Here is a 26,459-nt window from a genome sequence, read left to right on the forward strand (position 1 = left end):
ATCTCTACAGGTAAGTGTACATGATAACAATAATTGTTTGCCCTCACATTTTATTGATACACTGTTGATGATGAGGACTGTTGTTCCACACACAAAAACAAACTAACACACAATCCTCTTAGATTCCATGGAACTGGTTTATGGGCTTTGCCTCCTAGAACAGTGGGCGCTCTGGTTGTTTGTGGGGTGGTATGTATAACAATCCTTCAAAGTAAAACCCTGGGATGTATGGGTGTGGGTTTTGAGGAGGAGGGATAGTTGGAAGATAAAGATAAGGGCTTTGTGGTGAATATAGACAAGCAATACCTTGCTAATTGTAACACAAGGTAGGTTTGAGAATGACAAGGTGACAAAGTTCCCAATGATAGCAGGCTCCTGACGCACAGACTGTAGTGCTCAGAAGAACTCTAATTGAAAGGGATGATAATGATTTCAAAAGTGGAGAGTGACAATGACAGCAAATAACAGTGGTAGCAGTGCGAAGTATTGTGACCACACTGGATCACAAGTAGCAGAGAGTAGTGAACTCGAGATTAGAGAAAAAGTCTGGATTGTGATTTCTTGTTCTGTTTTACAAGGTAAAATACAGGGGTTTATATAGTAAAAGAAAGGTAGGCTATGCACAGTATAGTTGTGCAAAAAAAATGAGAAAGAACATGAAGGAAGGAATGTACACTGAAAAATCATGCATAGGTAGTACAGGATAAGATCGTCAAAATAAAGAAAAGAAAGGGATAGAACAATGAATGCTGTGTAAGTAATGTCACAGGTTTGTACAGCCATAAAATAAAGTCCAATAGCAGAAAGAGAGCAAGAAAATCATGATGTCATGGAAAGATGCAGTAAAAAGGGGGGCAAGGTAAAACAATATCAGTATCAACACAGTTCCTTTATTGTCAGTCAGGCATTCTAAAAAAATATGTTTCCATAAAAATGATTCAAAAATCAAAATTAATTGCACTGTAAATGAATGTTCTGCTGAAGAAAAAGAAACTGGAGCCACCGGTCAACCACCTAGTCCAAATCTGACAGTTCCATGGCCTTACCAATGGACTGGTTATATTGGACCACCTGGTAAACGAGGGAGGGAGGGGAGTAGGAGAAGGGTGGAGGTGATGAGGAAGTGGACTAGAATAGGTAGCCAGAAACAACCGTCCAGTGAGAATAAAAAAGAGAGTAAGGGGCCCATGGTGGGGCTAGGCAAAGAAAGGGGAGTAAGGGAAATGATGAAGGTGAGGGAGCAATGCAATTTGTAGCCAGTGCCGACGCAAAAATTTTCCAAACTGCCAAAATGCCAAAAATACAGAATGGAAAGCAAAGGTGAGCGCAACTTGATTGCCTAATAGAGGTGGTGCTGATCAGCCACAAGTTTGAAAAAGGCAATATTGTTTACTATTCCACGTGGCACTGTGCCTGTGTGGTGCAAAGGCGAGTCTTTTGAATATTTGCTTCATTATTGACACCTGTCTAATCAACTTTGGTGCATGACAACACTTCCCCATCTAGTCATTTGTGTAGCACCTTTAACAATACACTTGGGACTTGGGCTGTAGAAGGTCCATCAGTGCGTGTTACGATGACACAATTTTCGGACCTTTCCTTCTTTTCATTCTCCGCTTTAACCTTGTATACTTTAGCTTTCACACATGGTGCCACGCGGCATTTCCCCTTTTGATCAAACTCCTCCTTCTCGCGCCGCATTGCCTTCTTCTTATTTTAGATACAACTCTCTCACACAGTGGAGCTGGTCATGCGGGCTAGGCCCCATGACATCATCAGCCACTGACTTTACCAACTGTACAGTACATAAGTACAAACACTCTGTATTAGTATATATACCCCAATAGATCCAGGAGACTCCTCAGCGAGTTCTCCTGTTGTTAACCAACAAACTCTCTGCAGCCTAAGGGGTAACCACTCCCCATCCACTACCTTTATAGTGTGTTCCTGTGTGCGCCAGAGTAACTAAGTCTTGGTTGTTACATAGGACTCGCTCTTCTACTCTCTCGCACATTGTGCAAAAAGTCCCACTGGGCACCTGGACTCCAGGGTGAAGGAGATTTGGTTATTGTTTGGGAATATCCCGCATAGCAAATAGGCGCGCTCCTAGCGACGGCCTTGTAGTGCTTTGGGAGAAGAAACAAAACCTTTGATATGCGGCCCCCAGCGTTAAGGGGAGTACTATAGCTCAGCAGTGGTGTGGAACCTCTGTTGATTAGATTTTAGAATACAAAACTTCCTCTTTGAATACCTCTGACCAGGCCAGGCACTTGCCTCCACCAGTCTGGAGAAGGGTTGACAGCTTAACAAGCGGACCACCCCCTGACAACCGTTTGGACCAGGGTTTAATACTATAACTTTACATACAATTTCAATACTATAGTGTGGGTAGTCGGAGATTGAGATCCGATACTCAGCTGGGAAGAGGTTGATCCGCAGATAGCAAGCGGGGCCCCAAGTTACCTTTTTTTTTTACTTTACAAGAGAACAAGTCGACATGTTGTCGCAACCTCAAATGGATGTCAATGCTCTGTTGCACAACATGCGTGCACAGATCTTGACATTGACCACTCAACTCGCCAAGCTGCAGGCAAATCCTCCTGCGGCAACCCCCTCGGTCGAGAAGAAACTCAATAAGAAAGTCGAAGTCGTTGTTGACCCTGGCGCCTTTGAGGGAGACAGAGTGCCATTTGCCAAATGGTGGATCAAACTCCAAATATGGGTTAAGGCAAATTGGGACGCATTTGCCGACAATTTTGAGGTAGCCACTGCGGTGCTATCTCGACTAAAGGGACCTGTGGCGGGTCGATACACCCAAGTTAGATTGCATTAGAATCCGAAAAACCGGACAATCGGCTCCAGACTCTGGCCGGTCGATCCTACAACAAAATCCGGGCCTTCTTCTACGATCAGCAGGCTGCTGAAATGAAGGCTCAGGGAAAAGAGTTCGGAGCTTAGGTCACTTGGGTGCTTTCGCTCCTATGAACAATGAAGTAAACCACAGCAAAGTGGCCCCTGCTCCGGGGTGTTGCACGAGCAATAAAGGAAAGACAGGGATGGCTCCCCAATTTGTAAATAAATTTCTAAATTTGTTATCTGAAACCTGTACCTGTATGAAGCATTGTGACTGTAATATTTATGATACTACTGCTGCACCAGCGTCTCCCTTGGAGCGTGGCCCCGGCGAGATAAACAATAGGGTGCTTGATTCTGGTAAAAATGAAATAGAAAAACATATAGCTTTCAAAACCTCTTCTTCTTCGTTGGAGCCACCCTTTCCCGAAATCCCAAGGTGTGTGTTGATGTGCACGTATTGATTCCAAAAGAAGATCTGTTTAGATGTTGGTGTGGAAAACCTTGCCCGGGGCATAGCACACCCAACCAGCGCACTGCTTGATTCAGGCGCTAACGGAATCTTCATAGATCAGGCCTGGGCGGAGCAAATTGGACTCCCCCTTGTAAAATTAGATGTATCTATTCCCGTCTATAACATTGACGGTATGCTTAATGCGGGTGGCTGCATCACGCACAAATGTTCTTTTGTTGTCAAATACCAAGGACACAGAGAACGAGTCACCGCCAAAGCTACCCAACTAGGGAAGATTAATTTAATCTTGGGCTGGACCTGGCTATTTAAACACAATCCTGAGATTGACTGGCAGACAGGAGTTGTCACATTGTCACATTGCCCTCAGGAGTGTGTGAACTTGGGTACACCAAATCACGTCCGTCACAATGAGCATCTTGAAAAGATAAACGCTGGTCATATTTATGCGCTCAGATCTTTAGAAAAGATTGACAATGACAATGATGAGGTAAAACCCAAGGAAGAGATTAAGAGGCTGGTACCTCCCAAGTACCATGACTTCTGGAAAGTCTTTTCTAAACATAAATCAGAGTGCTTCCCAGAAACTAAGCCTTGGGACCATGCTATAGATTTGAAGGACACCTTCAAACCGAGAAAAGGACACATGATACCACTCTCTGCTCCAGAAAGAGAAGAAGTATCAAGTTTTATAGACGAACAGCTTAGGAAGGGTTACATCAGACCTTCTAAAAGCCCTATGACATCTCCGGTGTTCTTCATTCCTAAAAAGGATGGTAAAAAGCGTTGTCATGCACCAAAGTTGATTGGTAGCATGGACAGGTGTCAATAACGAAGCGAATATTCAAAAAGACTCGCCTTTGCGCCACACAGGCACAGTGCCACGTGGAATAGTAATTAATATTGCCCTTTTTGAAGTTGTGGCTGATCAGCACCACCTCTATTAGGCAATCCAGTCACGCTCACCTTTGCTTTTCCATCCGGTACTTTCTGCGTTTCGGCATTTCGGCAAATTTTTGCGTTGCCACTGGCTACACATTGCATTGCGCCCTCGCTTTTGTCGTTTCCCTTACTCCCCTTCCTTTGCTTAGCCCCACCATGGGCCCCTTCCTCTCCTTTTTATTCTCACCTGACGGTTGTTTCTGGATCCCCATTCTAATCCACTTTTTCATCACCTCCACCCTCCTCCTCCTCATCTTATTTGCACCCCCACCATTTCTAATGTCACCACTTCCTATCCGCTTCCGTCGCCAATCCGTTGACTACCACGTGCCACTGCTGATATCAGCAAAGCCCCGGCGGCCGGTCCAAATAGGGCAACAGGTAGGTTCATCTTCATGATGTCGATCTGCCATCATATACTATCAAAACATTGGTTGCTCGTCTTGCCTGGTTGGAGCGTGGGTGGGTAGTTTTTGAGCTGGAGAAGGTTCATCCCCTTGCATCGCCCATGTTCATTGCTGTCCCATTCACTTGGGTACACTTATCTTTTGTCCATCGTCTTCGCTACAGCTACACCTACCACATGCTGCCTGGGACTCACTTGTTCCAAATTGGAACTACTCCTCTCCCTCCCTCGTTTGATCAGGTGGTCCAACACAACCAGTCCATTGGTAAGGCCCATGGAACTGTCGGATTTGGACTAGGTGGTGGACCGGTGGCTCCAGTTTCTTTTTCTTCAGCAGAACATTCATTTACAGTGCGATTATTTTTTGATTTTGGAATCATTTTTATGGACACATATTTTTTAGAATGCCTGACTGACAATAAAGGAACTGTGTTGATACTGATAGTGTTTTGCCTTGCCCTTTTTTTTACTGCATCTTCCCATGACATCATGATTTTCCTGCTCTCTTTTTGCTATTGGACTTTACTTTATGGCTGTACAAACCTGTGACATTACTCACAGCATTCATTGTTCTATCTCTTTCTTTTCCTTTTTTGACAATCTTATCCTGTACTACCTACGCAGGATTCGTCAGCATACATTCCTTCCTTCATGTTCTTTCTCATTCTTTTTGCACAGCTATACTGTGCATAGCCTACTTTTCTTTCACTATATAAACCCCTGTATTTTACCTTGAAAAAGAACAAGAACTCCAATCCAGACTTCTTCTCTACTCTCAAGTTCACTACTCTGCTACTTGTGATCCAGTGTGGTCACAACACTTCCCACTTCTACCACTGTTAACTGCTGTCATCGTCACTCGTCACTTTTTGAAAGTGATTGTCATCCCCTTCGATTAGAGTCCTTCTGAGCACTACAGTTTGTGCGTCAGGAGCCTGCTATCACTGGGAACCTCGTCACCTCATCATCCTCGTTGTTCTCAAACCTACCTTGTGCTACGATTAGCAAGGTAGTGCTTGTCTATACTCGCCAGAAAGCACCTATCTTTCTATAAATTCAACTATCCCTCCTCCTCAAAACCCACACTCATACACCTCTGGGTTTTACTTTGAAGGATCTTTATACATACCACCCCACAAACAACCAGACCACTCCACTGTTCTAGGAGGCAAAGCCCATAAACAAGTTCCGTGGAATCTGGGAGGATTGTGTGTTAGTTTGTTTTTGTGTGTGGTTTTCTAACAACAGTTCTCATCATCGACAGCGTAGACCGGCCGGGACCAGTTGTAGTCACCCAAAAAGGTGAAGAAGAGTTCAAAGTTGAACGGGTGGTGGATACACGCTTGAAGCGTGGAAAATTAGAATTCCTAGTCCTATGAAAGGGCTATGGAGACAAAAACAGAACATGGGAACCAGAAGCCCATCTGGACAATTCCCGCAATGCTGTTCGCAAATTTTATTCTAAAAATCCCTCGGCTCCTAGGAAGCTTAGAGGCATGGATTCAAAACTTTTTAATTCCCTTTTTCAACCTATGCCCAAAAATTTGACTACTACCTCCGGTATTTGGTCTTGCCTGGAAGTCGAGCCTTAGAGGGGGGGTAGTGTTACAATAACACATTTTTGGACCTTTAATTTTCATTCTCCTCTTTAACCTTTTTCTGTAGTTTTCACACTCCATGCCATGTGGCACTTCCCCTTTTGTTCAAACTCCACTTTCTCACGCTATGCTGCCTTTATTCTTATTTTAGCTACAAGTCTCTCACACAGTGGAGCTGGTCACACGGGCTGCACCCTCTGACATCATCAACTACTGCTTTTATCAACTGTACAGTACATAGGTACAAACAAACCTGTAGTAGTATATATACCCTAATAGATCAAGGAGACTCCTCAGCGAGTCCTCCTGTTGTATCCTCACAACTAACTTGTTGAAGCCTAAAGGGTAACCACTCCCTCATCATCATCATTATAGCTTGTCTGAGTTGTGCGCCAGAGTAACAAACTCTTGGTTGTTACAGGAGGCATAACAGGTCATGTGTATTACTAGGGTCCATTGATATCTCAGCTATACCTCAGGAGGTCTTGACACCGATAATCTCCTGAGTCCAATCAATGTCCGCGACTTGAGCTCCGACTAAACATTGGCAATTTACTGGCAACACAACTGAATGGGCTCTTGATCACTGATATCCATGATATGTTGTTATTTGTCTATATATTTACATGTTTACTTCTATTTCAAGCTTTTTCCATATTTCCAGATTGCAACTTTCCACTGGGCACCATGATAATGATGTAATGACAACAAACATTTAGATAAGGTATGGAACAACTCAGCTGGCAGGATTCAATCAATTTTCAGGAAAATTGTCACACAAGGAATTATGTCACACATGACATGTTCATCATTGGACTGCAGCTTTGATTGTGAATCAAAGCTGCAGTTCAAGGATGAAAACAGTCCGGAAGATAATTAGAAATAATTTCAAAAAGATGCTGTGGATAAGGGTTGAATATAAGGAAGATATGAGTTTGAAATGTTTCATAATAAATGCTTAGGATCAATAATAATGCAATTTAGAATATATGGGACAGTAGTATAATGATTTTACTAAAAATTCCAGACTCAAAGCTGTGAGGACAGGCAAATGATATTAGGGATTATATTTTAAAATTTTGCTTCATATTTTCCTTAGATATAATTGGTATATTTTTACAAATAAATCACTGTAAGATCACACTGCAAGTCTAGCTATTATAAGTCGATCCCCACAGTGTAGGCGCCACAAACGTAATGGCTTAAAACGGACACTTTAATTTCCTAATTCATCTTTCAAGTTTTCAAGTTTACTTTAAGTACTCTCCATTTGACCTCAGTTAGAAACGAGTCTCACTTACTAAGGCCTTCAGAAATGTATCATGCATTTAGCAGAAGGACAATCAAGTTATATATCCATTACAATCATCCTGACATGCTTTACATTTCAGTGTTGGTGTTCGAACAGATCAATGATAGTCTTCCAAGGCAGACCCTCATCCTTTAGACCCGTCTCCTTAAGTATAATCTCCTGCTTCACTTTACAATCCTCGGGCAACTCTCTGACATGCTTGCAGGATTTAGGCATATCTCTTGGGTCATTTTGCTGTCAGCGAATCAGCATAATCCATGGTCTGATAACTTTTTGCTTGTCCCGGTAGTAGGAAAACTGGTGAGGGTGAATGTGTCAATGCCTCGCCTTTTGAACCATTTATCAAGTTTGATGGAAAAACCAGTGTCATCCAAGTTGAAGTTTTAACTGACTGATATTGCAAAAAAATTGGCGTCAGATTGCATGGCTATGTCAAGATTGTGCAGTAATGTTAATCACATTTTTAAGTCATCCCAGCTGAAGCACTTGACAAAAAAAACCCCACCAGTACTTTGCTGCTTGTATTGGCTGGGACCTTCTACTGTAATAATACAACTGGCAGGTGAAAGCCAAGTCCAGGTAGAAATGGTCAAGAGACTGCAGAAAGATTATTACAGTTGATGTGCTCATAATGCATAAATCTGCCAATGCATAGACTTAGTAAGGATCCCATTATGGGATGCAAGGAAATTGCAAAAAAATGCATAATGCATAATGCATCACTTATATAGCCTCATTATGCACTATGAGATTGCTATTATAGCTCAATGAGACATGCAAGCACATCGATGCCTATTATTCTCTCAGCATGTAAAATGATTATTGATAAAAATCAGGAATATCAATTTTCCGCAATGATTGAGAAGTGCAAACCCTGTGAAAAACCAGCTCAGCACACCCAACCTGCAAAGAGGCAGAAAGTTGACAAGGATTTACCCGCAACTTCTGCTCAGCCAGTTAAGAACACATCACGTCACAATCTTACTCTCAGTGATTGGTCAACTGTCTACACTTATATTGAGGTAGATAAGAGTATGACCATGAACTATGACCATCAAACTCTAGTCCACTTTACATGTGTTCTTCTTGACGCGTGTAAAACTCCTTCCCAATTTGGACTTTGTACTTTCTTCAACTCATACCTAGCATTCCACTCATTACTTTGACCTCAGTCTCTATTTACAAGACTGAGGTAAGGTCAATACTGCCATACCTAGAGATACACTATACTAATTATACCATTAGTCTTTCTTTTCATTCACTAGAAATAATTACTATTGCCAGCTCATCAGCTTACATTGATTCTCATCCTCATTCCTTTCTGAACTCTCAAAATAGGTGCTCTTCTTTTCAATCAGTCAACTTTATCACGGAAGTTACATAAACATCCAAAGATGGAAAACTGCATCAACAATAACCCCAGTGCACTCTCCAGCAAAAGGCCATGCATTGTCACCAATTCTGAAGTGGAGTGTGCAATTATCCTCTGGGTCAAACATTTAGAGAGCAAGGGTGACACCATCACAGGTGCAATATTACAACAGAAATGGAGAAGGTTTGAAGATAAATTCAAAGTTCCTCAGAAGGAGAGGCTGGGGGAGGGGTGGGTTCAATTCTGTAAAGCATATAAGATCAGAGAGATTCAGAGGCATGGAGAAGCAGGCTCAGTTAATTTAGAAGCTGTTGTAGCTGAACAACAAAGATGCCAGAAGGTCTTGGCCAAATATGCACTGAGAGATCAATTTAACTTTGACGAAACATGTAAGATTCCTATCCCTTTTGCCGAATTAACGGAGGGACAAGTTCTCAATCAACAAGTAGCGTCCAAGTAACTGTATATAGAAGTAATCAACAACTGAAGAAAAGTATGTACATGAGTGTTCAGTATATATACGTTCTGAAGGTCAGCCATGGGGCGCTGACTGATGTTCTACGTCATAGTCTGGATTCTGTCACGTGTTTGTCACGTGACTAGATATAACTAAGTATTTGTGTTATCCGCGCTAATAGCAGCAGCTTAACAACTTATGTCTGTCATGTGATCAGATATTAAAGAAAATGAAAAAGAAATTAGCGCTCTAACTAGCGCTCTGGCTCAAGTCGTGACATTACCCCCTCCTTAGGACTTTCGTCTCGAAAGTAGGGGTCCATTTTTCCGTTTTCCCAATTGAACAATTGTTTTCGGACTCTAGTCGTTGTGAAGTTTTCGAACGGTTGGAAATGTAATTGGAATCGTATCCGTCGGGGTGCACTAGGGTTGTTATCGTGGAATGTTTTTACTTTGTCTGGTGAGTTGTTTAGGTGTTGTTCGGGTTCCCATGTGCGTTCCTCTTTTGGATAATTCTTCCAATGTACTAAATATTCCAATTTTCCCTTTTTTAGACGTGAGTCTAGAACTTCTTCGACTTCGTATTCTTCTTGTCCGTCTACTATTACCGGTGGTGTCGGTTTGGGTTTTTGTTGAGAAGGGAATTGTGGTTCCTTGTACGGTGTAAGCTTTATCTCATTAAAGACTGGATGAATAGGCCGCCATGTTGGTGGTAGTGCTAGTTTGTAGGCCGATTCACCTATCTTTTCCAGTATTTCAAACGGGCCGTGTCTCTTATCGTCCAGTTTCTTAGCCGGTTGATCTGTCGAGATATTGGTCACTTCTACGTACACCTTGTCCCCTACTTTGTATTCCACTGCTTCTCTTTTCTTTTTATTGTACTGCTTTTTCATCTGTTCGGCTGCCTTTCGCAATGACTCCTCCGCTTTCTTCCTCGTTTCTGTCATTCTTTTCACGAAATCCTCCGCTTTTTCGTTCTTTACCTCCACTCTCACTACTTCTTGTGTTCTTGGATGGTGTCCCTGATTTAGATAGAATGGGCTGTATCCTGTTGCAGAGTGTTGTTTGTTGTTATATGAAAATTCTGCTAAGGTAAGCCATTCCGCCCAATCATCTTGTTTATGGTTTATGAAGATCCTAAGATATTGCTCTATTTCTTAATTGATCCTCTCTGTTTGTCCATCCGTCTGCGGGTGCCATGCCGTCGATGGATTTGCCCTTATCTGAAGAAGCGTATGTAGATCTTTCATAAATTTAGAAACGAACTGCGGTCCCCAATCTGAGATGATCTTTTCGGGTATGCCTTGGTTTCTAAATACGTGATCTCTAAATAGTCGTGCTACTCCTTCTGATGTGATTTCCATCTGCGTGGGAATTACCTTGATCATTTTTGTAAATCGATCTACTACTACCATTATCATGTTATATCCATTTGATTCTGGTAGTGGTCCGATTAGATCTACTGATATGATCTGCCAAGGTTTATCTGGGATCTCATTTGGATGGAGCGGTGCTGCTTTCTTTTTGTGGTCTGTTTTGGTTCTTTGGCAGACTTTGCATCCATCTACGTATCTCGTGATATCTCTGTCCATGTAGGGCCACCAGTATTGTTGAGTGATTAGCTCTTTTGTCTTATACCTTCCTGGATGGCCTGCAACGGTAGAGTCATGGTTTCGTCTGATAATTTCTTCCCTTAACGCGGCGTCTTTTGGTATATAGATCCTGCCTTTGAATACTATGCAACCGTCTTCTTCGAACCACCCGTCTTCTCTCCTCTCTATCTTTCCTTTCATCTTTTTTATCAAGTCATCCACATTTCCTTTTCTTTTTGAGATCCATTTTGAAATCTCCAACTCTTTTTCCTGACTGTCTGCAATTCTTTGCCTCTGTTCTGACGAAAGAGTCATCCTTACAAACAGTTTCTCGTCTAGCAGTATGACGTCTTTGTTGTCGTTTTCTCCTTTGATGTGATCTGATCGTCTCGAGAGTAGATCTGCTTTTATATGCTTCCTTCCCGGCATATGATGTATCATGAAATGATACTGACTCAACTCCGTCATCCACTGTGCCTGTCTTCTGTTCAGCTTCTTTGGTTCTTTGAAATACAACAGATTTTGATGATCTGTCCATATCTCGAATTCTTTCTCCGCATCTATTAAGTAATGTCTCCATTTGTTAAGTGCCGTCATGATGGCGAGAAGTTCTTTGTCATAGATCTCGTAATTGCGTTCTGTGGGATTTAATGCTTTGGAGAGATATGCAATCGGCTTCCAGTCATTTTTTTGTCTTTGTGATAAGACCGCACCCATTGCGAAGTCACTACTGTCTGCTTCTACTTTGTATTGGCCATGTGGTACTGGGAGAGCTAGCACAGGGGCTGAAGCTACGCATTGTTTCAATGTGTTAAATGCTTCGCGTTGTTCATTTCCCCAAATGAAGTCCTCTTTTCCCGTTAACTTGGTCAGTGGTTTGGCTACTTCCCCGAAGCCTTCTATGAACCTCCTATAGAAATTTACAAAGCCTAAGAATGCTTGTATGTCCTTCCAAAGTCCTCTTTTCCCATTAACTTGGTCAGTGGTTTGGCTACTTACCTGAAGCCTTCTATGAACCTCCTATAGAAATTTACAAAGCCTAAGAATGCTTGTATGTCCTTCTTGTTTTTGCACTCTGGCCATTTGCTAATTCCTTCTACTTTTACCGGGTCCATGCGAATTTTGTTTTCTGAGATGATCAGTCCCAGGTATTCTACTTCTGTTTGTTCGAAATCACATTTCTCTGGTTTAAGATATAGATGGTTTTTTCTAAGGATTTCTAATACACATTGCGTCGTTGCTCTGTGCATTTCTATATCCTTTGTAAATATCATAATATCATCCAGATATATGATCACCAATCCTTCATCTATCAGTTCTTTAAAAAGCGTGTTCATCATTGTTTGGAACGTGGCGGGGGAATTTGTCAGTCCGAAGAACATGACTAATGGTTCGAATAAGCCCCGGTTTGTCCTAAATGCCGCTTTATGTTCATCCCCCTCTCATTCGGATATTGTTATATCCCCATCTTACGTCTAGTTTCGTGAAGTATTTAGCCCCACTCAACTTGTCTACTAGTTCTCCGATCAGCGGAAGTGGATATCTGTTTTTAATAGTGATATTGTTTAACTTCCTATAGTCTTGAACTGGCCTCAGCTTTCCGTCTTTCTTTTTTATGAAGAAGAAGGGTGATGCGAATGGGGACTTTGATGGTCTTATTCGTCCCGATTCTAGATTTTCTTTTAGGAATGCATCTAGTTCCTCTTGTTCTCCCCTTGCCAATGGGTAGATCTTGCAATCTAGGGAGTGATCTCCCGGTACTAGTTCGATTGCGTGATCCCATTGTCTCCTTTCAGGTAATGTGTCAAATTCCTTTTTATTAAATACGTCTTTGTATTGATGAAGGTGTCTTGGCACTATCTTTTCGAATCCTCCTTCTTTTCGATCTTTGCCCGCGGCTTCCGCTAGCTTCTGTGCCATTGTGCCTTGGGCTCTGATGTGGTAGTATTGATTGTTGATCGTGGCATCTTCGAAATGCTGGAGATTCACCTGTATCATCCTCTCGTCTTCTCCTAGTTCTTCGAAGAATATTTCCGGATCCTCCTCTGGATCAGAGATTCGGATTCTCGATTTACATTCCTCGGGACATCTCTCAAAGGTCAACTTCGACTCTTTCCAGTCTATTCTAGGATTGTGTTTGCTTAGCCATTCATGTCCTAGAAACATCTTTCCGTTACCCAGATTGGTTACGGCTAGATGTATCTTTTCGACATGACTGTCGATTTCCATGAGTAGTATTACAAACTCGTTGATGGCTCCATTCTTATTAAGAGTTCCATCTGCGTTATAGACTAGAATAGGTCTCGGTATCTTTCTTGTCTCATATTTTTTGTCTTTCACAAATTGGGAGTCGATGCAACTCCCCGTGCATCCACTGTCCAATAATGCTTCGACTGTTTCCGTTTGGAGAGTATCTAGTGTAGTAAGCTTACATTTTACGTTCATCTGATTGCCCTGGGTGCCCCTAATGTACTTTTTAGGGGAGGCAATTTCTATGATTTCTTGTATAGCTTCTATTTTTGGTAACCGGTTGATTTCTTTTATCGTTTCCCGGGTTACTTCTCTAGTTCTCTTTTTGTGTGTCCAGGCGCTTAAAATCCCAATAGATCTTTCTTCCTTTTGGTCTTTAAGCCTGTCTACTACCCACTCTGGGGTCCAAACTTCTATTCTAGGTTTTTTTAGAGGGGTTCCTGACCTCTCTTCTACAGTCTCTGCTGCGTTTTTCTCCGTAGAGTTCGCCGCATCGGGTGTAGGAATCTTAATTTCCGTCGTAAATGCTGCACTTTTCAGTGATTTGCCCGCCGTCAAAACTGCGGATGTCTCATCACTATGCGCCGCTTTTGCATCTTTTTCATTTCTTATTCCTTCCTTTTTCTGTGTGGTAATAATTTTATTGTCATCCATGCTAAAACAGCAGCTTAACAATTCAGGGTCACATGTATCTACAGTTAAAGGAAGGAATTGGTTCGAAACATCTTTTTTAGGCTCAGCCGGTCGATGCGGTACCGCTGGCCTCTTTAAAAACCCTCTAGGAGTTTTTCTCTTTCCTCTTTCGTCATCTTCTCTAGAAATTCGCGGACATTGAATTGTGGCTTCTTCTTTTGTGCGTCTTTGCACTCGAAGCTTCTATGTCCTTTATCTCCGCATCGGTAGCATCGTCCTTCTGTGCGGAACTTTGCTTTGTCCACTTCCATTCTTTCTCCGCTACCGGTATAGGTATAACCGGTCCCATCTTTCTTCTTTTCACCTTCTTTTTTTTGTTCCGAATATGTTTTCCTTCCCATTTTGGAACCTTTCTTCTCTTTCTCACGTTCTCTCCAAATATAGTCCATTCAGATGAGTTCTCTCTTCCATTCCTGGTAATCTCTAGGAATGTGTCCACCGTAGATTACTCTGTCTACTAGCAGTTTATTCATGTTTCTCCTTAATAGGGAAATTGAGAACTCTTCATTTATTCGGTTTGTGTATCCCACCATCTTTTCTTTTCTTCAAACCTTTCAAAAAAGGCTTTGGCGGTTTCATTGCCCTGCTTTAGGGTCAATATTTCATTCTTGGCAGTTTCTTTTTCAAAACTGTCCTTGAACCTTTCTTCCATCTTATCGGCAAAGTATGGCCAACTTCCGTACGTGTGTGTGATGTCGAGCCCTAACTGTTGAGCATCGACCCTATTCTCTAGCCAATCGGTCCGGAAGGCTGCGGCTTCTCCTTCTTTCATGAAAGACAGCACAAAGCTTATCTTTTTTCTGTCATCATTAAAATAGACGGTGTTGATGATGAGAACTGTTGTTAGAAAACCACACACAAAAACAAACTAACACACAATCCTCCCAGATTCCACGGAACTTGTTTATGGGCTTTGCCTCCTAGAACAGTGGAGTGGTCTGGTTGTTTGTGGGGTGGTATGTATAAAGATCCTTCAAAGTAAAACCCAGAGGTGTATGAGTGTGGGTTTTGAGGAGGAGGGATAGTTGAATTTATAGAAAGATAGGTGCTTTCTGGCGAGTATAGACAAGCACTACCTTGCTAATCGTAGCACAAGGTAGGTTTGAGAACAACGAGGATGATGAGGTGACGAGGTTCCCAGTGATAGCAGGCTCCTGACGCACAAACTGTAGTGCTCAGAAGGACTCTAATCGAAGGGGATGACAATCACTTTCAAAAAGTGACGAGTGACGATGACAGCAGTTAACAGTGGTAGAAGTGGGAAGTGTTGTGACCACACTGGATCACAAGTAGCAGAGTAGTGAACTTGAGAGTAGAGAAGAAGTCTGGATTGGAGTTCTTGTTCTTTTTCAAGGTAAAATACAGGGGTTTATATAGTGAAAGAAAAGTAGGCTATGCACAGTATAGCTGTGCAAAAAGAATGAGAAAGAACATGAAGGAAGGAATGTATGCTGACGAATCCTGCGTAGGTAGTACAGGATAAGATTGTCAAAAAAGGAAAAGAAAGAGATAGAACAATGAATGCTGTGAGTAATGTCACAGGTTTGTACAGCCATAAAGTAAAGTCCAATAGCAAAAAGAGAGCAGGAAAATCATGATGTCATGGGAAGATGCAGTAAAAAAAAGGGCAAGGCAAAACACTATCAGTATCAACACAGTTCCTTTATTGTCAGTCAGGCATTCTAAAAAATATGTGTCCATAAAAATGATTCCAAAATCAAAAAATAATCGCACTGTAAATGAATGTTCTGCTGAAGAAAAAGAAACTGGAGCCACCGGTCCACCACCTAGTCCAAATCCGACAGTTCCATGGGCCTTACCAATGGACTGGTTGTGTTGGACCACCTGATCAAACGAGGGAGGGAGAGGAGTAGTTCCAATTTGGAACAAGTGAGTCCCAGGCAGCATGTGGTAGGTGTAGCTGTAGCGAAGACGATGGACAAAAGATAAGTGTACCCAAGTGAATGGGACAGCAATGAACATGGGCGATGCAAGGGGATGAACCTTCTCCAGCTCAAAAACTACCCACCCACGCTCCAACCAGGCAAGACGAGCAACCAATGTTTTGATAGTATATGATGGCAGATCGACATCATGAAGATGAACCTACCTGTTGCCCTATTTGGACCGGCCGCCGGGGCTTTGCTGATATCAGCAGTGGCACGTGGTAGTCAACGGATTGGCGACGGAAGCGGATAGGAAGTGGTGACATTAGAAATGGTGGGGGTGCAAATAAGATGAGGAGGAGGAGGGTGGAGGTGATGAAAAAGTGGATTAGAATGGGGATCCAGAAACAACCGTCAGGTGAGAATAAAAAGGAGAGGAAGGGGCCCATGGTGGGGCTAAGCAAAGGAAGGGGAGTAAGGGAAACGACAAAAGCGAGGGCGCAATGCAATGTGTAGCCAGTGGCAACGCAAAAATTTGCCGAAATGCCGAAACGCAGAAAGTACCGGATGGAAAAGCAAAGGTGAGCGTGACTGGATTGCCTAATAGAGGTGGTGCTGATCAGCCACAACTTCAAAAAGGGCAATATTAATTACTATTCCACGTGGCACTGTGCCTGTGTGGCGCAAAGGCGAGTCTTTTTGAATATTCGCTTCGTTATTGACACCTGTCCATGCTACCAATCAACTTTGGTGCATAACAACGGCATCGTCTTCGAAGTGCAGAAGTAAGGACTCCCTGAAAGCCCTGTACTTCTTCTTATCTCCGGAGAAATTTTCTGGTTTCTCCAATGCCGTCCTACTTCTTTCCACCTTTTCTGGAGGTGGCGATACTTTCTTTTTGAGTCTTTTTTCTAAGACGCTCACTTCTTCGAGCGCCTCGTCGAGCTGGGATTGGTATAGAAGCCTTGTTTCTCTGATCGCTTTTTCTACTTCTTGTTTTACGTATGCTTCTAATGATACTTCTTTCGGCGGGGGAGTGTCTATTCTGGGTAATGAATCCATCATTTCCCTGGTAAATGCACTGTCCGTGCTGTTGGATGGCTCTGGCTGATCTCGATATTCTAGGTTGGACATTGAATTCGAGTTGGGGAGGTGGGGGAGTTTCGGATTTGATTATGGGAGAGGGGATTCTGATTGATGTGATTTCTGGTAGAGGAAATTGTCCTCTAAAAACGTAATCTCTGGAATAGACACGTTGTTCTCCTATCCAGATATACAATTTTCTATTAAGCATAGAAAGGAGTTCCCCAGTGATAAGCTGGATCGATACACCGCTTTCTAAGATCTTTAATAGTCTATCTTTTCCTCTTTATTCAAGGTGATCCTCTTCAGTTCACCACTGACTATGTAGGTACTGTAGCTATTTTTGTATTTTATGAATTTTATGTAAAAATTATAGTAATAAGACTGGGTCCGAACGGTTGTCCAGTTGTAACCGGCTTATTAGGCTCTCGGTTCTTCTCCCGACTGGCGGACGCAAATGCGCGGCCTGGTCAGAGGAAAGTGAAGTAGAAACTAGGTAAAAACGGGAAAATCCCTCTGGTTCCACACCAAAGGAATTATATTGATATATTTTGTAGCTAAAGGGGGATGGTGATGAAGGAGTTTTGTGAGGAGGAGGGTGATATATTGGCTGGGAAGAAGGAGATAATGGTGTCGGGGCGAGCGGGAATGTGATTGAGTGGAAGGATAGGTTGGGTGTGAGTTTTGTAAAAGATTTTGAATAGGGTGAGGGTGATGATGATGATGATGATGATGATGATGGTTATGATAGTTGATGTTACGTTCATGAACAGTACTCGTTACGAGTTGTTGATTTTGTAAGATTCCTATCCCTTTTGCCGAATTAACGGAGGGACAAGTTCTCAATCAACAAGTAGCGTCCAAGTAACTGTATATAGAAGTAATCAACAACTGAAGAAAAGTATGTACATGAGTGTTCAGTATATATACGTTCTGAAGGTCAGCCATGAGGCGCTGACTGATGTTCTACATCATAGTCTGGATTCTGTCACGTGTTTGTCACGTGACTAGATATAACTAAGTATTTGTGTTATCCGCGCTAATAGCAGCAGCTTAACAACTTATGTCTGTCATGTGATCAGATATTAAAGAAAATGAAAAAGAAATTAGTGCTCTAACTAGCGCTCTGGCTCAAGTCGTGACAAAACAGGTCTCTTCCCTTAGTAAGTCTTATCAAACTTCTTATTTTGATTTCTGATGTTCATGTCATGCTTCTTTCTTCAGTGCACCTCTTGATTATGGACTGGCATCAAAACAAATGAGTGGCAAAAAGAAGGAAAAGTCCCGCATCTCAATTGGCTTTGCATGCAATGCAAATAAGAGTGAGAAACTTGAACCTTTCTTTATTGGCAAGACAAAGAAGCCACAATGCTTTAACAAACAAAGCCCAGAGCAGCAGGGATTTTATTATTGGAACAACAAGAAGGCATGGATGACAACAGCAATTTTTGAAGAGTAAGGATTCCCTTATCTAATTATGATTGGTGCTCACAAATGTGTAGGTGGGTTAAAAGGGTTGACCTCTTGATAAAACAACAAAAACGCCACATCTGCCTTTTTGTTGACAATTTTTCAGCTTACATGATCTCTTATCAGCCATCAAATAATGACCTTAAACTTTTTGTGCCAAATCTGACTCCATTTGTACAGCCCTGCGATGCAGGAATCATCCATTGTGTCAAGGCCCACTATCACCACCATTTTTCATGCCATTGATATGGATGATGCGTGTGAGGCAACATCTATGATATCAACCTCCTTGAAGCTATTACCATAGTGAAGCAAACTTGGAACAATATTTCATCAGAAACCATCAAACATTGTTGGGATCACACTGGAATTCAGCCAGGATTGGGGTATGTCCTTTGATTTTCTTTTTAACATCCTTGCCTTAAATTACCAGTGCAGACCTCAAATTTCATGCACAAAGCTATCAAATCCTCTATCACATGCAAATTAGGCAGCATGGCAAATTGTTCGGGATTTTTCAACAACAGAAATGACCTTACCTGACACTGAACAGTGTTTGTGCACACGCCTTGGCACCAAATTTGTAGCTTGTGATTGGAACCCAGCTCTCAAAGCTGTGGTGGATGCTGAGGGAGACATCAAAAAGGCACTTGAAGCCATCAACTCACTTTGTCATGCTGCATCACACCGCACAGGACTCAAAATTTGCATTCCTGCATTCACGAAACCACTAGCACAGAAAGTGCCTGTCAGGCAATAAATACAAAGCTATATAACAACGACAAATGTCTGGCCAAGTCCTTGTAGAAGGCGGTGGATCAGAGTATTGATGTTGAAGAATATCAGTATACACAAATCCAAACTAATATTGAATAAGGAATAATACATTGAATATCTGTCACAACCAGAGTTTTTATGCTTTCACACACAGAAAGAACAAGCAGAGAGGAGTGAGTGAGAGGGTGAATAAACTCCCTTAGGTTTAGGACCGAGGTAGTTGTGGGTAAACAACAGGAGGACTCGCTAAAGAGTCTCCTTGATCTATTATGGTATTTATACTACTACATACTATTTGTACATATGTACTATACAGTTAATGAAGGCAGTGACTGATGATGCCATAGGGCACAGCCCGTGTGACCAGCCCCACTGTGTGAGAGACTTGTAGCTAAGAACAACAAAAAGGCAGTGCAGTGCGAGAAAGAGGAGTTTGAACAAAATGGAAAGTGCTGCATGGCACAGTGTGTGAAAACTATGAAAGAAAGTTAAAGTGGAGAATGAAATTTAAAGGTCCAGAAATTGTGTATTATAAAAATATGAGATAAAAGCAATAGAGTACTGGCTATAACTTCTAATCTAATGGTGAGAGGAGTGACGGGGAATGGGTTGGACAACCATGGCATGGTGGGAATGCAATAGAAAAATTGGTTCCTTACAGTGCCCTTATGGCTTCAGTCAATGATTTGAAGGCATAAAATTGTATTTTTGGCAAACTCTTGACTGCCGACAAAATCCTTGACCCAATTGAAGAGCAGAAAGTGGATGGGGCAATGATCACATTGGAAGGGGGTGATAAGGCAATTGCAGATGTGGTACGGCAGGAGATGGCTGTGGCAAGTGGTGAGGTTGTTGAGGTGGAATCAGATGACAACAATGTAGACGAAGCTGAGCCATCATTTTCTCGCATTGAGCTTATCACTGTTACAATACACAATTTTTGGACCTTCAACTTTCATTCTCCTCTTTAACCTTCTTTCTCATTCCTCACACACTTGTGCCATGCTGCACTTTCCTTTGTTCAGACTTCACTTTCTCACATGCACTGCTTCTTCTTATTTTTAGATACAACTCTCCCACACAGTGGAGTTGGTCACAAGGGCTGCACCCTATGACATTATCAGCCACCACCCTTAACAACTGTATACTACAACATGTACAAACACTCTGTAACAGTATATATACTCTATTAGATCAAGGAAACTCCTCAGTGAGTCCTCCTGTTGTTAATTCACAACTAACTCAGTCTTACTCAAAGGGATTTACCCACTCCTATCTCCTTCACTCTTTGCTTGTCTGAAGTTGTGTGCCAGGGTATCAAAACTTTGGTTGTTACAATCACACTATGTCAGCAGCTTGAGGTTGGGTGCATGCAATATGGCAACCCTCAGTTATCACTTGGACTTTCCTTACTCTTTTACAACGAGAAGAACTACTCAATGTTCAACAAAACCCTTAGAACAGTATTTTACCTGTAATTACAGTGTTTTTGGAAAAGCTTGTCTGCGCTGTTTTTTTTGTCATGCCCTAGAAATATCATATAATCAGCTCAATTACCAAAAAAAGACGGGCAATAGGAATCCCAGATTCCATGAAGGAGATAACAATAACCCGTGCTCTGCTGCCTGGAAAACACCTGTGTTACAGGTCTGACACAATGCCATTGTTGAGGATATGTGGTCGACTGCGGAGAAGGTTGGGAGGAGGTCAGACAGAGCTGAACTGAGCTTGGTTTCTTTGCTGATAGCATGATACAGTAAGCACAAAGATTGTGATTGATGGAATCCGGGATTCCTGTTGCCCATCCTTTTGTGGTAATTGAGCTGATTATATAGTATATTTAAGGTGCAACGAAAAAAAACAGTGCAGACAAGCTTTTCCGAAAACGCTGTAAACATGATCCATCACATATATTGCTATGTCACATTTTTGGCGGAGGTCACACTATTGTGACATATGTCATCTTGCCTCATACACTGTGGGGATCAACTTATATGAGCTCAGCTCATATGCTGAAGATATTGGATATCTGCATTCTGATTGGCTGAAAAAAGCTAAAATTGAATATTTTCAGCATATAAGCTGGGCTTATATAAGTCGATCCCCACAGTGATAATGCATCAAGTTTTTGAGGTCCCGGCACTATGCATTGCATTATGAGCATATCAACTGTATTAGGTTATTAGCAGTTAACCCGCGATTTCTTGAAATTGCGACTAACGTCCTGAAGGCATAGTGTGATGCTACTACTGTATTATTGCTTCCCAGACTTGACCCGGACTGCCTTTTTGATTGTAATACGTAATGAATGCGTCGGCACACACTATTGTTTCCCAAGTATTCAAACCCATTCTTGAGGAGCTGAAGGTCTTGAAATATGCCACGACAGTGACGACGAGCGCAGTTCCATCATGATGAGGATCAAGTCGAGTCAGCTTGGATTACAGTTGATGTCGGACTATAATGTAAGCAAAAAACTAATCCGGCATCGAATATTGATATTTATTGACATCTGGAGCATCTTTTTGATCTGGCGATATCACCTGGCTAGCCCAAGATGCGTTATATATATGGACCAGCAGTCTAGAAGTGGGAAGATTACAGTTATCTGACTACAATGAACATCCACGACCACTTATACCTGCCCATACCAGACCATCCAAAGACTCAATGTCTTGATAGCAAAACATTCGTGACGCCAGTCTTGAATGGATCGCTTACTATTCCTGAGATATACGACGAACATCTTCGCAATTCCTCTGAACATCCTCTATTCATCTATCCACGATCTGCAGATGGCACCCTCAGAACTATACTTTGGCCAGAGGCCGTCTATGCTATACGTCGAGCCGGATTGTTGACATTGTCGCGTATCAAGGCGTCTCAGGACAGCGTCCCGCCATCGTATAATCCGACAGTTGCCATTTTAGCATCATCTGGTACGCACTTTCAATATCATGTACCCATTTACAACTTTCTTTACACTTATCGCAACACAGATCACATATCGTTCTTTGCTGTTATTATGGGAATGATATATGTTGGATGTCCAGTGTTCCCGATCTCACCCCGCAACTCTTCGCAAGCAGTCGCCCATCTCTTACGAACTTCTGGTGCAACCCATTTATATGTAGGGGTTGAACAGATATTTCAGGACACAGCCGCCGCCGCCATGGAACTGTTGCGTGAAAGTGAAAGCGTCGAGCCTCAAATTCATCCCATGCCGATATTTGAGGAACTGTTCAACGATGAAAACCAAGCAGAAGTTCTTTCGCTTAGGGCTTCTAAATCACCCTTGGAAGCTCCGGCACTCATACTGCACTCTTCTGGTAAGTTGGAAAACTACGTTGGTTGTAGTTTCAGGTGATCATGTGCATATAAGGTTCCACTGCTTTCCCGAAGCTTATTGTTTGGACCCATTACCACCTAATACATTTGGCTAACATTCCTCGTACGTCTTCAGTGGCTGTATGCGCGATGGCGTGAGCCTAATGCTGATTGTAGATTATGGCGAGCGAGACCTCACTGGTATACGGAACGCCGCTCCCAGCATGCCCATGTTCCATGCAATGGGTGCATACCAAGTTGTTTGGACAGTAAGACTCGCTATCACTCTTATCTCGTCGTTATCGGCTGACATGCTGTTCTAAGGCTGCAACGGGTATGATATTGAGCGTGTTCGAGCCGAAGTCCCCGGCAACTGTTCCAACGGCGGACAATGCATTCAAACATGCCATCGATACTAATAGTGACATCATCTTTTGTGTTCCAAGTTTCGTCGAGGTAGGTTTAGTCACAGCCAATCTCGTTACAAAAAGCGTTAAACTGATCTCACTGTATCTTTTAGGCATGGTATGAGAATCCAGACTATGTTCGTCAGCTTCCCAAACTAAAAGGGATCGTGAGTTTAGCGCTTAATACACAAGTTTCCATCTTGAATTAACTTGTGGGTGGTGTAGTTCTTCGGCGGTGCTCCTATGAACCAAGAAATTGGTGATGCGTTGAGCAAAATCGGTGCGCCCCTATTCAGTCTTTATGGAAGGTATGTGTATGATTGTTACATGAAAATTACATCAATGGTAACTTGTCCTGTATAGTTCAGAGATCAGTATCATTGGTGTATTCCTGCCAAGTAGGTTCTTGTTTGAAAAATAGCTATCGCCGCCGATTCTGACTTTTCCAATCAGAAACACGTTGCCCCGATTGGCAGTATTTCCGTTTATCCAATATAGTCAAACCCGAGTTCATTCCCAGTGGTGAAGGGACATCAGAGCTTATCATACATGTCAGAAACCTTTACCACAATCTATATTCCAAACGATTCTGACCCATCTTTCCCGATTGTAGCCTCATCCTACCCATGTTCCCACTGTCTTCAATATCAAAAGAGGAGAAGCCGATGCATATTACACGAGCGACCTTCTCACACCACATCCGACGTTACCCGGTTATTGGAAAGTCTATGGCAGAGCAGATGATCAAATCATGCATAGCACCGCTGAGAAAGTGGGCCTTTTTACTTCTATACATACGCTTTACTCCATTGTACTAATGGGAATCGGCTACTCAGACCAACCCCGGGCCTCTAGGTACGTTTTGTTAATAATGCGTAGGCGGTAATACTCGTGCTTACCCACCATTCCCGGATCTCTTCTAGAAAAAATACTCGTTAAGGATCTCCATGTACGGCATGCAATTATGTTCGGTCGAGGAAGGTTCCATGCAGGACTCCTTATCGAACCTCGGGATGAGCATAAATTCGATATTTCCGATACAGAGAAATTAGCAGATTTTAGGAATAAGATATGGTACGCCCACATTTCCTTTCCATGGTGGATGGACTCGTGACCTCTGCCTAGGCCTACAGTGGAGATTATGAATGACTTTGCACCAAAGCATTCCAGAATCTTCAAAGAGGTTAGTGCGATTGCCAGCAATTATGCTTCGTCACTCACTCACTTTATATAGATGATAATCGTCGCATCTCCATCGAAACCCTTCGTGTACACTGCCAAGCATACTTTACGCCGCGCATTCATCATTGATGAGTACGAACCTGAAATAGAAGCACTGTACGAAGCAGTAGCCGAAAGTACGCGGGCTGATATTCCACCTCCTTCGGCTGGGGACTTGTCAAGTATACTAGACTTTGTTAGGACGATCATCACGAAAACACTGGGAAAGCTTGTGGACGACGATGTAAATATTTTTGAACATGGTGCTGATAGGTGAGCCTCGCCATTGCACGGTGAAATCCTTACTCAAGTGTGATTTCATAGTCTTCAGGCAACATGGATACGGAACACTATCTTCCACGCATTGCGAACATCCGCCCAGGTGGACACGAGAAACTTCTCTAGTAACCTCGTTTACCAGTATCCTTCCATTAGAGCCCTTGCATCGTTCATGCATGATCAACTCTCTTCTACGCCGAGCGCTAGCAATGACAAGACGGACGCGAAATGTCAGGACATGCTCCAGATGGCCGAGAAATACAGCCAGGCGTTCTCTAGGCACGTTCCCTCTATTGAACTGCCTGAGACAGAGGCCGTGCTGGTCACGGGCACTACCGGGGGAGTTGGCGCATACCTTTTAGGAGAGCTATTGAATTCAGCTAAGATTGCTAGAGTATATGCAATAAACAGAAAACACAGCAGCGGAAATCCTCTATTAGATAGGCAAAAACTTGTGCTGGGTCAAGTTGGCCTTGATCCTGCACTTGCGTCCCACCCCAAGCTTGTATTGTTGGAAGCAGATGTCAGCGAGCCCGAATTCGGGCTTGGTACGGAGAAAGTCGACGAGGTGCGTCAAGTACTGCAATTGCAATCCATTACTGATGAAATTACTCTTCAGATGAGAACATCCGTCACACACATTATACACAATGGTGCGATCGTTTTGCTTTTCTGCAGAAACTACATTATCAATATTAACTAACAATATAAAACAGCTTGGCCTGTGGATTTCAACCTCACTCTGAACACCTTTGATCCCCAGGTGAAAGGTGTGCGCAACTTGATCGACTTCGCCCTTTCAAGCCCCCTTCCAACTCCCCCTCGTTTGGCATATATCAGTTCAGGAGGAATATTACAAGGTGCGTGTTACTGACACTACGCTCTCGTTCAATGCTTGAGAACATGGCTTAGGTTTGGAAACTGGCGAAGCCAAGGAACTACCAGTTGACTGCACCTCTGCAGTAGGCTCGGGGTATAGCGAATCGAAATGGGTTTCAGAGAAAGTCTTAACGAACGCAGCAGCAGAAACGTCTCTACGGCCCATCATTATTCGATTGGGCCAAATCAGTGGAGGCGTAAACGGTTTCTGGAAAGAGAAAGAGTGGCTTCCGTCCATGATACGATCAAGCATCTACTTGAAGTGTCTTCCCGTATTGGATCAGGTCAGTGATAATTTGAAAATCAATGATGAATATCTGTTCACTTGAACTAGTCTGTGGCTTGGCTGCCAATGGACACTGCCGCAAAAGCTGTTGTCGAGATGCGCGATTCCAACACTACATTTGTGCACGTTGCCCATCCGAAGGAAACACCCTGGTCAACTATCTTCGCGCAATTCTCCACTAGTCTTGATCTTCCACTAGTGCCATATAAAAAATGGCTCGAGTGTTCAGAAGACGCTTCACTTCGCTCTGGAGGTGCTGATGCACGGGAGAATCCGGCATCTGTTATCCTTGACTTCTTCCGTGCAGGTGCCATGGGGTTGCGTCGAATGTCTATGGAAGAAGCAAAGAAAGCGTCTCCGACGTTGGGTGACACCACAATAAGGCCACTTGGCGCTTCAGATGTCGATTTGTGGTTGAGTTACTGGCGCAAGAGTGGATTTATTTCAAATCAGGTGTAGCTGTTTGCCATCTGGAAATGTTTAACTATCTGTGTTGTTTACCATAGATGGAGCACAGAGCGAGCAGTCTGGAGCATCCTATCAATGATGTATGATGTACGCTTTCAATAAATGATGGATATCAATAGATGTCTAGGTATCGCACGTTGGCGGTAACTAAAAACCAAGGTCAGAGGTTGGTCGCCTTCCCAGTCATGGTATATAGCTGGGAATGGTACGCCAAAAAGAGTTATATTCGACCTGAACCTTTCTCCCAACATGATAGTGTTATCATGCTATCTTTATACAGCGACGATGGTATCTCTGTCCGCGGTCGGCGAGTCATATAAGGTCTTTTTCCGAACTGTTTCTATGCTATCGCAGCATCTAATCTAAATTCTGTCGTTGGGGTTTATAAACTGGGATGATGATCATGATGTGTTCACACTTCTATTTGTTC

The 26,459-nt window shown here is 42.7% G+C and overlaps 4 protein-coding genes across 4 annotated transcripts; 2 read left to right on the top strand and 2 right to left on the bottom strand.

Moving 5' to 3' along the window:
• Window positions 1–2,497: 2,497 nt before the first annotated feature.
• Window positions 2,498–2,958, top strand: SERLADRAFT_438730 (uncharacterized protein; the record flags this gene model as incomplete). The annotated part of the gene is made up of 2 exons (XM_007319124.1): window positions 2,498–2,761; window positions 2,824–2,958. The coding sequence occupies 2 exons, from the start codon at window positions 2,498–2,500 to the stop codon at window positions 2,956–2,958; spliced, it is 399 nt and encodes a 132-aa protein (XP_007319186.1).
• Window positions 2,959–14,335: 11,377 nt separating this feature from the next.
• SERLADRAFT_438735 (uncharacterized protein) lies at window positions 14,336–14,718 on the bottom strand (the record flags this gene model as incomplete). The annotated part of the gene is made up of 2 exons (XM_007319125.1): window positions 14,336–14,426; window positions 14,477–14,718. 2 exons carry the CDS (start codon window positions 14,716–14,718, stop codon window positions 14,336–14,338), a joined length of 333 nt encoding a protein of 110 aa, XP_007319187.1.
• A 1,855-nt stretch (window positions 14,719–16,573) lies between these two features.
• On the bottom strand, window positions 16,574–16,966 carry SERLADRAFT_438736 (uncharacterized protein; the record flags this gene model as incomplete). The annotated part of the gene is made up of 1 exon (XM_007319126.1): window positions 16,574–16,966. The coding sequence occupies one exon, from the start codon at window positions 16,964–16,966 to the stop codon at window positions 16,574–16,576; it is 393 nt and encodes a 130-aa protein (XP_007319188.1).
• Window positions 16,967–21,779: 4,813 nt separating this feature from the next.
• Window positions 21,780–26,020, top strand: SERLADRAFT_438737 (uncharacterized protein; the record flags this gene model as incomplete). Its single annotated transcript, XM_007319127.1, has 19 exons — window positions 21,780–22,101; window positions 22,162–22,491; window positions 22,545–22,613; window positions 22,667–22,758; window positions 22,814–22,945; window positions 23,010–23,063; window positions 23,122–23,204; window positions 23,260–23,294; window positions 23,350–23,447; window positions 23,510–23,668; window positions 23,733–23,751; window positions 23,820–23,970; window positions 24,022–24,079; window positions 24,131–24,390; window positions 24,442–24,964; window positions 25,016–25,049; window positions 25,113–25,256; window positions 25,309–25,559; window positions 25,610–26,020. 19 exons carry the CDS (start codon window positions 21,780–21,782, stop codon window positions 26,018–26,020), a joined length of 3,225 nt encoding a protein of 1,074 aa, XP_007319189.1.
• Between the last annotated feature and the right edge of the window lie 439 nt (window positions 26,021–26,459).

The sequence above is a fragment of the Serpula lacrymans genome (assembly GCF_000218685.1).
Source record: "Serpula lacrymans var. lacrymans S7.9 unplaced genomic scaffold SERLAscaffold_8, whole genome shotgun sequence".
Classification (NCBI taxonomy): Eukaryota; Fungi; Basidiomycota; class Agaricomycetes; order Boletales; family Serpulaceae; genus Serpula; species Serpula lacrymans.